At 47.3% G+C, this 17,356-nt stretch overlaps 1 protein-coding gene across 1 annotated transcript in view; it reads left to right on the forward strand.

Moving 5' to 3' along the window:
• Positions 1-17,192, forward strand: part of ADORA2A (adenosine A2a receptor) — a 34,145-nt gene extending 16,953 nt beyond the window's left edge. Inside the window, exons 2-3 of the mRNA XM_006019923.3 lie at positions 4,561-5,475; positions 14,994-17,192. Coding sequence (XP_006019985.1) covers positions 5,126-5,475; positions 14,994-15,954 — 1,311 coding nt within the window. The 5' untranslated portion in view covers positions 4,561-5,125 and the 3' untranslated portion in view covers positions 15,955-17,192. The remainder of the gene's footprint in view (positions 1-4,560; positions 5,476-14,993) is intronic.
• The last annotated feature ends 164 nt before the right edge of the window (positions 17,193-17,356 follow it).

Raw genomic sequence — 17,356 nt, forward strand, 5'->3', positions numbered from 1 at the left:
TGAGCCCCACGATGAGTTTGTAGGTGGTCACAAGATCACCTCTCAGCCTCATCTTGTGGAGGCTAAAGAGGTTCAGGTCTCCCAATTGGTCCACATAGGGTTTTTTCTGTAGGCCTTTAACCAGATGGGTGGCCCTCCTCTGAACCCTTTCCAGGTTATCCACATCCCTCCTGAAGTGCAGTGACCAAAACTGAATGCAGTACTCCAGCTGCGGCCTGAACAATGCCGCATAGAGAGGAAGTATCACCCCGCTAGACCTGTTTGTGATGCATCTACTTATGCAAGGAAGAGTGCAGTTAGCTTTACTTATTACCTCATCACATTGGTGACTCATGTTCATTTTGGAGTCAATTACGACTCTGAGATCCCTTTCCACAGTTGTGCTGCTTGGAGTGGTCCCTCCCAGACTATAGAGTGTTGATGATTCTTCCTCCCCATGTGCAACACATGACACTTATCCTTGTTAAACTGCATCCTGTTCTGTTCCGTCCACCTCCACAGCCTGCCCAAATCAGCCTGGATTTGCTTCCTGTCCTCTAGTGTGTTTACCTCCCCCCATAGTTTTGTGTCAACAGCAAACTAGGACAGGGTGCTTACTACTCCCTTGTCCAAGTCACTAATGAAAATATTGAATAGTACGAGTCCCAGGACAGAGCCTTGGGGGACTCCGCAGCCTACATTTCTCCAGGTAGAAACTGACCCATCTACCACCACTCTGGGTGCGTCTCATAAGCCAATTTTCCACCCACCGGACTGTGTAATAATCTGCACTGCAGTTTTTTAGTTTATTTATAAGAATTGGGTGTGACACTGTGTCAAAGGCCTTTTTAAAGTCTAGGTAGACAACATCTACCTCTGTTCCCTCATCCAAGCATTTTGTGACCCAATCATAAAATGAAACTAGGTTGGTCAGGCCGGATCTGCCTGCTCTGAACCCATGTTGATTGTCCCTTAGCATTATTTTACCTGCTGGTCCCCCGCAAATGTGATCTTTAACTATTTTCTCAAAGGTCTTGCCAAGAATAGAGGTGAGGCTAACCGACCTATAGCTACCTGGTTCCTCCTTCCTCCCCTTCTTGAAAATAGGGACCACATTGGCCCTTTTTCCAATCCTCTGGGACTTGTCCTGAGCGCCAAGAGTGCTTGAACAGTTGTGCCAGCGGGTCCGCTATGACTTTAGCTAATTCCCTAAGTACCCTAGGGTAAAGATCATCAGGGCCTGTTGACTTAAATACATTCAGCCCCTCCAGATGTCCCCTTACTAGGTCTGCATGAACTGCTGGTGGGTTGGTATCTATCCTGGGCTTGTCAAAGTCCTAATGGGATCCATATTCGTATTCGTGTCCAGGAACACGGAGGCAAAGAATTCATTTAGAATTTCTGCTTTAGCCATCCTATCTGTTACCAGTTGTCCTTGTTCATCCTGAAGTGGTCCTAAGTTATCCTGCACTTTCTTTTTCCTGCCTATGTACTTGAAAAATGACTTTTGTTATCCTTGATTTTTGTCGCCAGCCTAAGCTCCATCTCCGCTTTGGCTCTCCTCACAGCTTCCCTGCAGGCTCGAGCCAAACAGGTGAACTCCTCCTTGGTGACTGCCCCCTGCTTCCACAGCCTATAGGCCTCTTTTTTCCTCACCAGGCTCTCCTGGATTTCCCTGCTCAGTCAAGAGGGTTTCTTTGCTTTTTTGCCCCCCTTTATGTGGACTGGGATAGTCTTTTTTGTGCCTGCAGGATTAGTTCCTTGAGAAACACCACTCTTCCTGGACTCCAATCTCTGCGAGGCTATTACCAGTCAGTCCCTCCCTAACTAATTTCCTGAGTTTACCAAAGTTGGCCTTCCTGAAGTCCAGCACTTCTGCCCTACTAGTTATCTTCCCCAGCTTTTCCTATTGCTTAATGTCACAAGTTGTTCCCCATTTCTCTCTATGTGCCTCTTTTTCTTTCTTCATCTCTCCCCTCCACCTCATGCCCTGTCTTATCTCCTTCTCACATGTGCACATGCTCTTTCGCTCTCTGTCTCTCCTTTTCCGGGTGTCTTGTTCTCTCCCTATTTCTTTCTGTTCATCTGCTTTGAAAACAAGGCTAAAATGCAGCTTGATCAGTGTGGCCCTTGGCACATATCTGCCAGGATTTGAAACGGATAATCAAAAAGCATGTGGAGAAAGAGCTCAATGTGTTAGGAGGGACAGCGGAGAAAAGTAGACTGAGGCTGTCCCTCCTGAACGGAACTGTTGATAAAAAGGTCAAACAGGAACATCCTTATCTGCCTTATACAAAGTAAATTGCAAATTACTTTCCATTGCTGTCTTCCCCCACACAGAGTCAAAATGTACATATATAAAATAAAAGGGAATTTCAGAAATTAAGGGAAAAGTATATTTTACGCACTTTCAAACCACAGACATTCACTTTCTTTCCAAAGGCAGCATTAGTAATAGATGTCTAAGACGATGGAAGGTCCAAGATTAGATTATTTCCCTGAGATCAGATGTGAAACACAAGTTAATCTTATTTTCTGGTATTTCTACTCTCTTTATTCTTTCATTTTCTCCTGGAAAATTAGGTTTCTAACTTCAGATCAGTCTATCGTCCCTGAAGGCATGAAAGTCCCACTGCCGGGGCCAGGTAGGGCGGCCTGTGGATGTGGCTGTAGAAACCTTCGTTTTGGGAGGTTTGTTTGTATTTTGTGAATTGACCACTGTAGTGGCCCCTCAGATGGTGCCATATCCCACCCCCAGTGTTTGCATGAATGGTCTCATGTTACACAAATGACAAACTCCCAGCTGCCTTTCACAGCAAAGGTGGCTACAAACTCAGTGCAGAGGAGCCAGGCTCTGGCAGCGGGCAGCCACTTGACCCAGCTAGAAATGGACTGTGAAGGACTTGAGCTTCAAATTAAGCTCCACAAACCACACTTCTTCATCATGACATTTTGATTTGAAAGCTTGTCTTAATGACAGCGCTGCTGCTGCCACAGCTGTGCCAAGAGAGCTGTAGCCCCCTATCAGAGGGTCGTTATATGACCACAAAGGCAGTTTTCTGTGGGCTACACCAGGGGTTCAACCTTTTTCTGCCCGAGGACCGGCCTGGCTTCCCAGCCTTGCCCACACAGCCCTGGGTGCAGCAGATGGGTCTCAGTGGCTCCCCGCCCCCGGGGCCCCCCCCCCCCATCCACTACAAGCCTCGTGTGCACCTGCTGGTCCCACCTGTAGCACCACCCTACCCTGCCCCTGCCTCTTTCTTGGGACTCATCTTAGCCCTGGGGGGCTGAGGTGGCTCCTGGCCAGGCCAGGCCGGGCTGGGCAGACCCCCTGAAACCTGCTGTGGACACCTGATTGAGAACTGCTGGGCTATACCACCTATTCTAGTGGTAGAGCTGTGTCCAGAGGTGGTTGGGCGGATGGTTCTAGCATGCATATATTGATTAAACAGTGAGATCCTTTTTACACAGAGACATTGCAAGCAATTTTTGCTCCTGGGACAGCTGGGCTGGCAGCAGGGTCTGGGTTGGTGGTGGCAGCTAGGTTGGTGGTACAACTGCTGTTTCTGCACCTCCTCTAAATAGGTGCCTGGAGACCCACCCTAGTTATGCTACTATTACACCACTAACCAGCAAGGATGGGCCAGCAATACTTTGTAGTGCAAGCTAGACCTGAGGGTCTATCTCTGTGGGAAGACTTATATCTGAAAGTGAGGGAGATTGTGATGCAATTGGGTTTAAGTGCTGGGTGTTGAACTCTCATGAACGTGGTTTAGTATTCTACCATGTATTTGGGATAAAGAGCTGTTTTGTGCAGGGGAATATGTGCCCCAAAGGCTGAGTTTGCTGCTGTTTCCAGGTTTGAGTATGTGATATCATAAGATGATGTGAGATATGAGCACGTACTTTCCATGAGGAGGAGTGTATGTACCTCTGCATGTATATCCTTCATTATGCAAATGATACAGGGCTCCTTTGTAAAGCCCTTGGAGATCAATGGTAAAGAAAATATCAGAGCCGTTGCACATGTCAACAAATGCAAAGACCATTATGGGGCAGTACATAGAGGTTCAGGGGCAATCATGCCATGCTCTTTACATGCAAGCTCACACAGTTTTTTATGTGATGACAAAGCACGGTCATGCCTTTAAGTGTAAGCAGCACGTGATGATTACAGCTACATAGTTGTGACAGTTTGGAGGTAGGTGTGTACAAAAGCCTCCTCCACTTTTGTCCTGTCTGGGCACAAAACTTTCCAAAGCATAATTAAGCTGACTCTCTTCTTTCATGGCAGACTATCAAGTAGCAGCTGAATTGCCAGCTCAGTTGATAATCTCAAAAACAAGACAGCCCTTGTGTTTCTCATCATTGCTGTGAAGTGTTGATTTTCTGAACTTGGTTCTAGCTATGCAGCTTTCAGAGTGGATAGAATGCAAAATAGTTGCCTGTGATGTATTTGCCTTAGTCTGTTTAATTTCTGACATCAAGCTCATATGCAATTTTAATGAGGGTTTTATTTTTCCCTTCTCTTCCATAGAGCTGATTACTTACTGTGTGTTCTTTTGTTGTGTTTTTTTTTAGAAAATATTGAATGGAGAAGTTGGATGCTTGCATCAGCTGAAGAAAGTGTTTCCCAAGTCCTATAGCCTTCAGTGAAAGAGAAGAAAAACCCAAGAAGATCATGTTCCTGTTAGGTTTGTAACTACAGGAAATAATGAAGGAGCTCTGTTTGTCAACAGGAAACTGGTATAAATGACTGTGTCGTACAGTATACTTCACACACAGAAGTGCCTGCAGGACTGTCTGGGCTGGTGATAAAGCACTTGATCAGAGTGAGGTTTCCCTGTGGCGATGTTGGCTGGAGTTTGATAAATTATTCTTCTGCACAGGCTCAGACTCTGTAAAGTGTATCTGACTGGCTAAAGATGACAAACCCTTTATTTTCCTTTTGTACCTCCCTGCAGTAGAGATCTGAGGTAGCTAACAAGAAACGGGGGTGTCGTCATCCTCCCACCATCTGCTTAGCAATTAAGTGCCCTTCAGAACCCAGACAGTTTTGAGGTGCCTCGGTTATTGTTCACTGTGCTGCAGATATGGACTCTGAGCTTCTCTGGCACTTTCTCACATTGGCCTGGTCAACCTCACCATGCTAGTACATGGGAATAAAGACTTCCTTGCGGATGTAGTTTACATCATCCTGGAACTGGTCATTGCCGTGCTGGCCATCTTGGGGAATGTCCTGGTCTGCTGGGCCGTCTATCTGAATAGCAACCTCCAGAATGTCACCAACTACTTTGTGGTGTCCTTAGCTGCAGCCGACATTGCAGTGGGCGTGCTGGCCATCCCCTTTGCCATCACCATCAGCACTGGCTTCTGTGCCTTCTTCTATGGATGCCTCTTCATTGCCTGCTTTGTCCTGGTTTTGACTCAGAGTTCCATCTTCAGCCTCCTGGCTATTGCCATTGACAGGATCATTGCTATCCGGATACCCCTCAGGTAAGCACTGGGATCATTGGTGTGGGAGAAATTGTTAATAGAATGGGCATCTCTAGAGTTCCCTAGAAACTGCAGCTGAGGAGGAAAGCGTGGAGGAACTGTGGCATTTGCACTGTAATCCGAAAATGCTTTTTAGGCCTCCCCAGCTGCTGGCTTGTCTTGTCATTGCATTTCTGTTTCTTGTTCTTTGTCCCCATACAGTATGTGCCCATGGCATTACAAGAACATTGCCTAGGAGCTTGAGTTCCATATTTAGAGACAATCATGTCTTACCCTTAATGATTTGTGTTCCAAGTTGAAGTAAACAGTGCCAACAAGATCACTGTGGGAAAGCTTGAGCTAAAGGAGGGTGTTCTGGAGGAAAGGGTCTGGTGCCAGGTGGGTGGGGTGGGGTGGGGTAGTCCTGCCCCCAGCCCCACCCCTTCCCCTGGACTCGTCGTAGCTCTGGGGGGCTAAGGTGGCTGCTTTGGTACATGGAAGAATGTGGAGAGAATAGGGGCTTTAGGACATGGACGAATGGTTTTGTAGTGAGACTGGCTGTTGGGGAGTGCTGATGAGGAATCCACAGCCTTCCCAAAGGGGCGCTTTACTCCTACTCAGGTTAAGAAGGGCTTTTTGTAAAAGCCATTGTTTGGAGGGGTGCCTGTTTCTTTACAGAGGGAAATTAAGTGTTTTTGCCACCCAGCCCTGCCTACAGTAGTGACTGTAGCCTGACCCCTCCCTTACTCCAGTGCACTTAGGCTTCTGCACCCCAGGACTGTAAAAGCTTCCTGTAGAGATGAAGCCAGCAGTTCATGGAAGCAGCTGGAGGTTCACCGGAGAGGGTGAGAGCCCTTGGAGAGGCACATTCAGGCTAGGGACAGAAATTACACATAAACTGGTGTAAGTGAACAGAAACCAGTTCAGATCTGTAACACAACAAAAGTTTAATGCACATAAATCACTTTCAAAATGGATGAAACTGGTTTAAGATGAAACTGGATGGATGTAGTATTAGACTTAACTGATTTAGGTTAAATCAGTTTATTGCACTTCTGTCCCTGATCCCAATCAGACTCAAGTTAACTCATAGTCCCCAACATCCCAGGATGCTATGCATCTCCCTTGCATACCCCCAGAGTGGACAGGCTAGCCTTGGCCCAAGCTGTCTGCTCCAGCCAAGCAGGGAGACATGTTAGTGCACTGCAGGTTCTGGGCTGGGCTGCTGCAGGCATGTGGCTGCATTTCCAGAATAAAAAATGAATGTCCTTTCACTTGCTTAAGTTATCAGTTCAATCTACACAGCTTAGACCAGGGGTAGGCAAAGTTTTTTGGCCAGTGCGCCAAAAAGCACCACAGTGCCAGCATGCTGGCATGCCAGAAAAACAAAATGAGGGCAAGGGGTACATGGCAGGATGCCCTGCTTGTGCCCCTTGCCCCCCGCCCAAAGCCCCTGCCCCCCAGCCCTACTGCCCCTTGCCTCCCACCCAAAACCCCTGCCCCCCAGCCTGGGCTTTGTGGCTGTCAGCAGCTACCCTGGCTCTGGGTAGCTGCTGGAGCCCGGGCTGCTCCCAGCAGGGCTTGAAGTGTTCCAGCTCCCTGCTAGGAGCAACCCGGGCTCCCGACTGGCAGTAGCTACCCAGAGCCGGGGTTGGCTGCAGCTGGGAGGCTCCAAACAGCTGCGCTGGGCTCCACAGCTCTGGCATCAGCTCCGTGCTGGCGGCAACTGCTTGCTCACCTCAGAGTGGACAGCAGGGCAGCGCAGCCCACCCCGAGGTGCCCATGAAGTCTTCACCAGCATGGAGCTGTGGAGCCCAGTGCAGCTGTTTGCAGCCTGCTTGCTGCAGCTGCCAAGAGCCCAGGCTGGCTACGAACAACTGCGCCAGGCTCTGGAGCACTGCCATCACCTCTGTGCCGGGAGCGGAGGAGAGACTGGGGTTGTGCTGCCTCAGGCCCCTCCCCCACTGCCTGCTCTGGCGCGCGGGTGCATGCACTGGTACAGAGCTGATGCCGGGGCTCTGGAGCCCGGCACAGCTATTTGGAGCCTCCCGGCTGCAACCGGCTCCAGCCCTGGGTAGCTGCTGCCAGCCGGGAGCTTGGGCTGCTGCCAGCAGGCAGCTGGGACACTGCAAACCCTGCTGGGAGCAGCCCGGGCTCCGTCACTGGCAGCAGCTACCCAAAGCCAGGGTTGGCCATGGCATGCTGAGCAAAATGCCCTTGTGTGCCATGCTCAGCACGCGTGCCAGGGGTTGCTGACCCCTGGCCTAGACTAACCTGCATCTGCGAGCGAACTGACTATTTGATAAAGTAAAACAAGTGCTGCCCATTCGCTGATTCTTTTCTATCGCTGTCCAATCACAAGTAAGACAATAAGGACAAATTGACAAGAAATGTGCATCTCTAGCAGTCAGACCTGCAGTAGCCAGTTTATGGTTGATCCTTGCAGAAATATCAGGAGGGATGGGGAGGGTGAAAACCTGCCTTCTCTCCACTGCATATGCAAGAGGTAGATGTCATCCCTCTGGTCCTCCCCTCCTCATGTCCTCTTAGGCATTTGGTGCAACAGAGACAGAGTCATTTTCATACATACCACACTCTGGCATGAGCCAAAACAGGGAAGCATGCTGGTTCCTCCTGCAGATGGGGAAGGAAGTGCCTGCTGCTTGTTCTGCTCAGGGTTAAATGTAGCTGAAGAATTTGAAACTGGCTTCTGGTGTCTTGCACACCTAAATCATGTACGTGCTTGAGGACTCCCCCTCTTCCCCCCCAACCTCTACCCCCAACTGCCTCCTCCACATCTGTGCAGTAAATCATTTGACTGGACCTACATGATTCATCTGTGGCTTTGTCACTTGTGAGAAGCAAGGCAGTCAGGAACTCTGGCTGATTAATAACACCTCTGACTTGGAAATAAAGTTTCTAATTACCGTTGCGGTGATGCTGTTTCCGCAGCAGACTCATACAGATGCAGTACAGTTTTTCTGAAGGCTTTTCTGTGTGTAACTGTAATTCCATCTTTTATTAATTGGTTTCCAGGCATATACACAGTGTTACAGCCCGCTATTTTAGATGCCATTCTGAGAACTGGTTACATCACCATAAACCCCTTTACACTGGATTGTGTCCACATCAGGGAGTTGGACTAATATAATGTTATGAGGTTCTGAAAGAGCATAGGTAGATGTGGTACAAAAACTGTGTGTAGATCAGAGTATGTCTCTAAAATAATGTTTCTTCTCAGAGCATGCAAATATTTCTCATTCATCTCAGATGAATGTTAACTCTGGAACCTTTTACTGACAATTTTTCACATTGTAAAAGGATGAGCTGAATGGCAGGAAAAGTTTAAAACAAAAATTGGGGCATGTGCTGATTTAGTTGTTGTTTATGCTCAGTTTTTGAATTGCTTTGACTATTATAAGTGTTTATAGGGCTCAGCAATACAGATAGAAGGCACCTTTATACAAGGATAATTACATAAAATGTATATTCCCCTCCTTCCCCCCCGCCCCCCCCAGTAAAATGCAATTGGTATAAAAGATTGTAAAATAAAAGGTCTCAAATGTTCAACACATGCCCCTCCATCTGCTGTTTGCCTTTTATAGTTAGGAATGTATGATTTATCGAGTCTGTTTTACCTGAAAGAACCTGTATGTGACTAGACAACTCAAATCTGTTTTTGACCTTCAGTATGATGAGAGCACCAAACCTGTAAAGCTAACCACAGACTTCTGGGGAGGTGAAATTGGGTTCAGAATTGCCTGATTTAAACTTGCCTGATTTAAACCTAGCTTGTCCTGGTGCCAACCTTACACTTTTAGACCCAGTCTCAGTGACGGGCAGTCAGTCCAAACCTGTAACTGTACAGAAGTTCCATGCACACAAACCGGCCTGAAAATTGCAGAACCCAGTTTAAGATAAACCTGGATCTATGTCGTATTAGATTAACTCAATTTAGGTCAAACTGGTGCATGGAACTTCTGTACACTTCACCTGTACAGCTCCAGGGCTGGGAAAACCTAGCCATTGGCCCCAGCCCCAGGGATGCTCTTTTCATTCTTTCCCTCTCCCCACAGGGGTCTATTTTTTGTGTGTCCCTTCCCTTCCACCCCCCACCAGCCAGCCCTCTCAACTCCCATCCCACAAGCCTCTCAGTACAGCTGCTTTTATCAGTATTTGCCACTGCCAGAGCCAAGCAAGTAAGTCTGGGGTGGGGGGAGGGATGGGGGTGTAGGTTCACTGCGGGGAGACACCCCACTCCTAGTGGGTCTTGCCTCCCTCCCTGCCGTGGGTTGTGCCTGCTCTCCTCACCCCATCTATAGTTTGCACCTGCCCCCCTACTCCACCTCTGGGTCACACCTACCCCCATCTCCCAGAGGACCCTCAAACCACTCCAGCCTGCTGGATCCTCAACCCCCTGGCTAGCCACCCCATCCTGACTTACCTGATTTGGGGCAGCCATTTTGAATTGATTTAACCTCCCTCTAATGCCCCTGAATGTCTGTACTTAGCCTAAATGGACAAAGGAAGTGGTATTAGACTAGTCAGAACTTTTTTGTTTAGCACTCAGTTCACTCAAACATTTAAAAAACAATTGAAAGAAATACTTTCCTTTTAAAAATTCAGTATCTTTACTTTAACCTGTAATAACTGAGAGTACTTCCTCTAGTCCATTGAAGGAAGAATACCATGCAATGAAGGAGACAAGACTAGAAGTAGCTAGTATTCTGAGGTGTGTATATATACCAGACTTAACACCCCCCCCCCCCCAAAAAAAACAAAACAAAACCCAAAAACATAACACATTTTCAGGCCTCTCTTGTACATCCTAAAGAAAAAGAAAGGGCCCAAATTCAGTATTTTTTGTCTTTTTTAGGTCAATTTTAACTAGTTCACTGCTGATTGTCTCAAGCAAAATAACCAGGTGTTTGCATTTAATTGAAAGGGTGCTCCACAGGTTTTTAAGAGACAGATGCTTGACTGCAATCTCAGATCTTGTACAGGCTTGTCCATCCTACTGGAAGAGATGGACTGGAATATCTTTGAGGAAAAATCTTGCCTAAGGGAAGAATGATCTTCACAAGGTAGGGACAGAAAAGGTACACTTGGGTATAGTTAAAAGGGTTCAGGCTAAGCATTGTGCTTAAAAATATCCTACAATTTCTAAATCTTGTTTTCCAAAACAATCAATAGATAACTGTGCAGAATTTGATGAATGCTTCCAGTGTTTTGTAAATAGTCTGCTGATGCCACAAGGAATTAAGAGAGAGAGGACAGTCCATCCGGTTAGTTGCTAATATCAAATTCCAAAATGTAGCAGTGTTGCGTTCTTGAAGCAGAGAGAGAGACAGGCTCTTGAATGGTCTGGGAAGAACAGTTGGCTGCATCTCTAAGATGGCAGGTATGCTGAGAGCATGCGCTCACTGGCATAATAAACCTGGGTGTTATAAATAAAACTGGCTGGGTATTCTTAGTTCCAGGGTGATGTGGCTGGCCAAGAACAGCTGGCGCTTTCCAAGCTCTTTGGGCCAGCACAGGCTCCAGAGGGCATAGTGCCCAGTGTGTGCTTCCGTGTGTTTGTTATAGAGGTATTCCCATGGAGAAATGGCAGGTAGGTAGGGTGCCCTGAGAAGAGGAAGAGAAGAGGTTTTCTTCCTGCAGCCAAATGGAAAAGTTGGCTCAGATTGCCATCTGCCTATATTGTCCCCCTGTGAAAGACAATAACCTCAAGTTAGGTATCTTTCAGCTTCTGATCACATTCAGTCAATGGCAGTATCAGATAGAGCTGCAGACCTGTGGTACCACTCTGAAGCAAAGCCAGGAGCTAACCAATGTGAAAGTAATTATGTGGCACTCTTTATTTGAAGGTCATCCTGCACTCGGTAATCCTTTGTCTGGCTCATTGCTTGCCACCTATGAGCGAGCCCTGAAGGGAGTATTCCTCAGAAACAGTCAAAGGGGCTGACCTTTTGAGTAGTATGATTTTATTTCTTTCTATTTAAAATGTTGTCTTTGGTCCCCATCTCTAAGGCACCTGGGGATGTGACAGCAGTGACTCCAGTCTTGGTGTAGCTTTTCAATTTCTAGAAGCTCTGGCTCAACTACTTGCTAGGTTACAGTTGCAAGGAGGTTAGTCACCTTCCCCTGGTCCTTCAGAGTTGTATAGACCTTGCTTGTGTGCAGTGGATTCTCATGCGTCAGCTGTCTCTCAGCACTGGTCGATTCTAGGAGTGCAGTGCCTTGGGCATCAGTCATGTGCCCAGCAATCATTAACATGTGGTTTTGCACATGGGAACTGATTATGCTGACCAAAGGAGTAGTGCTTGGACACTACATTTACTGCTACCTGTCAGAAAGCACAGAGGGTTCAACCTTTAATGGCTATATTGGCAGCCACCAGTGATGGGAGAAGGAGAATTTTTGATGGAGGACTTCATGAAATGGGGGTTAAGTTCCAGACCGAGGATACAAGAGATCTGGATACTGTGCCGCAGGATTTCTTATGCAGCCATAAGCTGTGTTTGTGCCTCTGTTCCGTATCTGTAAAATGGGGACATTCCTCCCTTTGTTTGTCTTGTGTATTTAGGTTGTAAGCTGTTTGAGGCAAGGACAACCTTATGTGTATTTTTAGTGCCTACCACATTGTGACCCTAATTGGGAATATTAGAGCTTCATAATATAATAATTTGTAATAAGCTCCAAACTCTGTAATGGCAAAGCTTTCTAGCGAACAAGTACCATACCACTAGCCCCGTATCACAGAGAACTGACCAGAGAAAGTCTTAAGTGCAATCCCCAGTAGTCAACAGGATTTGGGAATCAGGGATAAGGAGCGGACAGATGTGTAGGTAAGTGAATGAGTATGCTTCCTTTGGAGCAGTGTGCGCTGAACCTGGGCTGGGGGCTGTTAAGGATTCTGCCAGTAACCATTCTTATAATGTGAGGAAAACTGTCCACCAGTGAGAGGTGAGAAGACATTGGTTTTTGGGTGCCCCTTTCCGGACACTTAAGCCCCGGATCTTCAGAAGTGTTGGGGACTCGCAGTTCTGACCAACTCCACCCCAGTTCATGTGTGCTCAGCACCTCAGGCCCATGGTGTCTCTAGCTGAGCCTCAGAAATTGAAGTGTCCCAAATGACCAGAAACTTTCTGAATATTTTGGCCTTAATGTAGTTGTCCAAAGTAGGAACAATCTTACAATGAACTACTTACTAGAGAATTGTAAGACCTAACTCCAAAACCTAGTGGAGATCCCTAAATGAGGCGCTATGGAAGGGCGTCCAGATTTAGGCTGGTACTCACTACCACCTGCTGTGTCCTCTAGGACAGTGAAGCAAAGAGCCTATTTGGGTTAAAAACTGGTTCACAAGCCTTTAAATCCTCTTGCATGGGAATCCCCAGAGGGTAAGAACATGGAGGAAGGGGAGGAGTTTGTAAGCAGCTGTAATAAATATATTTTTAGTGGAAGGGAAGGACATCTCCAGCCGTGGGATAACAGCTGTTCAAGTTCAAAATTCCTCCCGACAGAGATGCAGCCAATTCTAGTTGCTATTTTTTAAGCGTCAAGTTCCTTCAGCAGATCTCTTGCTGCCTTGTTTTGATTTTAAATATATGTTTTGAATCATAAGTTGTAGTTTGATTTGTGTCAGTGGGATCTGAATCGAAGAGCAACCCCCTTTTCCTCTCATATCCCCAATATAGAGTACGCTCAGCCCCTTTCAGCGGTTTAGACGAGAGCTACAAGTTTCTAGAGAAACCCCTTCACCATCTCTCCAGAACCTGGGGGAGGGAGACTTGTCCCAGGTCTGAGGGAAGAGCCAGAGGATGCTTCTTGTCCTCCCAGCCTCCTTTGGGGGGGGGGGTTGGGTTAAGCGACCTCTGGAGGTCCTGTCCAGCCCTACTTCTCTTATGAGTCTTCTCTCTCTGATTCTCCCCCACTTTTTCTTCCTTTTGAACTGCCATTTAAAAATGAACAAAGGGAATAACAGTCCATATGTGCTGCTGGTGCCTCAATGCCCTTTCCATGGTCCTTCATCAGTGACTGAGAACCTGTGCCAGGCCCCAGTTCTGCACTGTGGCTGGGAGAAGCCAGGCCCCTCCTCTGAGCTCACATGAAGAGCACAGTGTGTGTGGGAAAAGCAAGCCCATGGAGAGAGAGTTGTCTCTGTTGTTTTTTTTTTAATGTTTGTTTGTTAAAGAAATGGAGATGGAGAAGCAGGGAGTGGGAATAGGGGGCGACATGGGAGACATCTTACCATGATCAGATCACGCACACATGAGGTCAGGCACAGTGTGGGATCAGTGCTAGACAATGTGGGAACTCTGCCATTCCTTTTCCGTGCGAAGTGCTACTTAGGAAAGGAAATTGTATTGAAATATGAAACCACCCCTCTGCTTCACATTTCTGTGGAGCAAAGCTAGTGCCACCAGCTCAGGACCTGCAGCTGCCTGCTAGTTCTCAGTGACTGGCTGGTAATTAGGACAGGTCCCTTGGTCTGTCATTAGGGCCTTACCAGGTTGCTGTTTTCTCTCTCAGAATATTTGAGTGGATTTATTCCTGGGTGCATCGGCTTGGGACAGGCTTAGTGATGCCTTCCTTACAGTTCTGTGTGTTGGCCCAATCTGTAATACGGCCCTTCTGTGAAAATCCTTGTTCTGAGCCTACCAGTCATGCTGAATTGCTGCTAATGTGGAAGGCACATCTGCCAGTATTGTTCAGCGGGCAGCATCCATTTCTACCATTAGTATCAATACAATACTAATCCCCCTCTCTGCATTACATTGGTGATACTGAAATCCTTAGGATGTTCATCAAAATCAGGTTGGTGCCACTGGAATTCACAGTCCAAGATCCTGGACTGGCTCTTATTGTGGACCGGTAGCATGCTCTGTATCTGGGACTCTCATCCAGGCTCTGTGATGCTGGGCCAATAATACAGTATCCTCGAGCTCTCTGTTACTAGTCAGCTGTACTGTCCACCCAGGGCCTTACCTACACTCAGATATGGAGCTAGCAAAACTTTTCTTCAGGATTTTCTCTGTTGCAGAATGGAAGAACTATTTCAGTATTTGCTGGTAAATGGAAGTGAAGTTTGTGCATTGCTCTAGGTGCTTCTTTTATGTGTCAAGGAGTTGGAGCAGGGCTGCCACCCTTTGCTTGACAATCAACCTAATACATTTCTGATGATGCTTGAGAGATGCAAGGAAAGAGAAGGCAGGTGGATTTTGGCGGGGGGAGGAGCGGGAGGGTTTATACAGCTCACCTAATATGTTGTTGCCCATCCTTCAACACCCAAGAGTGGATGAAATAAATTAAGAGGGTGTCCAATATCGCTGTAGATCCTGCGGGGGTTGAGGCAAGTGGGCTGTGCTCTGCTGTTCAGTTACTCTTTGGATAGGCATGTGACAGCTAACCGGAGTATTTCAGGACAAGTTTCTCCTCTTTCTGGACTCACAGGGACAGGCCATTGGAGGGTTACTTAGGTGTCAGGTGTTTGTGCCAGTTACACTGCTGTAATTCTTCTCTCCTCTGTTTTTCAGGTACAATGGTTTGGTGACTGGCTCACGTGCCAAGGGTATCATTGCCATCTGCTGGGTCTTGTCCTTCATCATTGGCCTGACACCCATGCTGGGCTGGAACAAATGTTCCCAGAGTAAAGGTCAGGATACCAATAACTCGTCTCCAAACAACTGTAGCAACAGGATGGTGGCTTGTCTCTTTGAGACTGTGGTCACCATGGAATACATGGTCTACTACAACTTTTTTGCCTGCGTGTTGTTGCCCCTCCTCATCATGTTTGGCATCTATTTAAAAATCTTCATGGCAGCCCGGCGGCAGCTGAAGCAGATGGAGAACAAGATGGTGCATGGGGAACGCTCACGGTCCACTTTGCAGAAGGAGGTCCATGCAGCCAAGTCTTTAGCCATCATTGTTGGACTTTTTGCCATCTGCTGGCTTCCACTCCACATTATAAACTGCTTCACTCTTTTTTGCCCAGGTTGTACCCGTGCTCCCCTCTGGCTGATGTACGTGGCCATTATCTTGTCCCATGCCAACTCCGTAGTGAACCCGTTGATCTATGCCTATCGGATCCGGGAGTTCCGACACACCTTCCGGAAAATTATCAGTCAGCATATCCTGGGTAGGAAGGAGCAGTTTAAGACCGGTACTGCCAGCTCTCGGACTTCAACTCATGGTGGGGATGGGGAGAATGCCAGCATAAGGATCAGTGAATATGCCCTGAATGTATACACCAATGGGGAGATCCACAGAGACCCTGAAAAGCAGGACCTGAGCAAATGCAAGGCAGGTTTGGAATGGCACCAGAATGGGAGTGCATTGGACATGGAAACAAATGGGCATATCCCACATTCTTGCAAAAACGGGGACCTCTCAGAGGCATGTAAGAACATGGAGCTGCTTAGTGAAGAGCTGATTGAGACATCCGTCTCTTACTCTGATCTGGAGAGTTCAACCTTTGCAGCAGCTGATGTTTCCTGATGACTTGTATAGAGTCTTCCTGGTAGAATTATTATTTTTTTGCCCTGTCAGATGCCTCTATATGGGAAAAAGGGAGGCTGGGAAGAAAGGGAAGTCTGTGTCCACGTCTTTCTGGTGAAGGGGGTCCTTGCCCAGGACTGATGGGAAGATCCTAAGAGCTGGGCTGGAGAAAAGTAATGAGAGAGTTTTGAATGGACTATGGAAGAAGGAAAACTGTATCTGTCGAAGGTCCAGCTCTGAGATGCAGAGAGAAGCAAGCTAAGGTCAAAGCTGACATCCTGAGCTGAGCACCAGGAGACTGTTAATTCAGGGTATATTGTGCTGTTCTCCTCTGTCCTGTGTGTCTGTGGATGTGTGTTGGTCTAGTTGTCTTCACCCACAGAAGTAAAGGGCTGGTTAGAAGTATTCATATAGAGGGGTGGGGCTTTTAAGTCTGCAGCCTCTGTTAAAAATGTAAAGGGCATAACCGTGCCTGCTGGTCAGGAACAATACCTAAGAAGTGAAGGGATTCTCATCCGGAGCTTTGGACACCTTAAACTACATAACTGTTTTACTTTGTCATTGTTGTTTTTAAAGCTTAACTGCACCACAGGTTTCCTGACTCTTCTTATCACCACTAAATCACATCTTCGTAGGACCTGCTTCTTATGTATAATGGTTAGCAGTTGAAGCATGACTATACACAGCTCCCAACGCCGCCCATGTCCCTGGTAGACCCAGCATGTTGAAAGAAACCAGTAACTATATTTCACAGACCCCCATTTCATTTAAAGAAGTATGAATATGAAATTATTTTAAATAATTTATATTAGCCAAAGGGCAGAAGGCATGATAGGGTGGCACCCTGGAGACTAAACGGTTCAGAGAGGCAAAAGCTTTCAGAGGCAACAGCCTGCTTCGTCACATACTAAGGGGTGAGAGCAGATCTGTGTTCTGCAGGTAACAGTGTGACAAGGCAGGGGTAGGGAAAGGTGCCCAGGAGGTGTTGACCGGTTTGGTGGATGGCTGGCAGGTGCGTTGGGAGCAATAGAAGGGGATAGGCTGGAGCCAGGGCCAGGTTTGCGCTGTCTTAGAATCATTTTCTCTCCATCTGTCTTTGTATCTGCCCAGCTGTATATGCAGAATTCATAGTTTCATAGTTTGTAGGGTCGGAAGGGACCTTGACAAATCATCAGGTCCGACCCCCTGCCATGGCAGGAAAGAGCACTGGGGTCAAACGACCCCAGCAAGGTGTTCATGTAGCCTCCTCTTAAAGCCCCCCAGGGTAGGAGCCAGCACCACTTCTCTGGGAAGTTAGTTCCAGATCCTAGCCGCCTTGACTGTGAAGTAGTGCTTCCTGATGTCTAGTCTGAATCTACCTTCTGCCAGCTCGTGACCATTATTTCTAGTCACTCCTGGTAGT

This window comes from Alligator sinensis, unplaced genomic scaffold (genome assembly GCF_000455745.1).
Source record: "Alligator sinensis unplaced genomic scaffold, ASM45574v1 scaffold505_1, whole genome shotgun sequence".
Lineage (NCBI taxonomy): Eukaryota > Metazoa > Chordata > Crocodylia > Alligatoridae > Alligator > Alligator sinensis.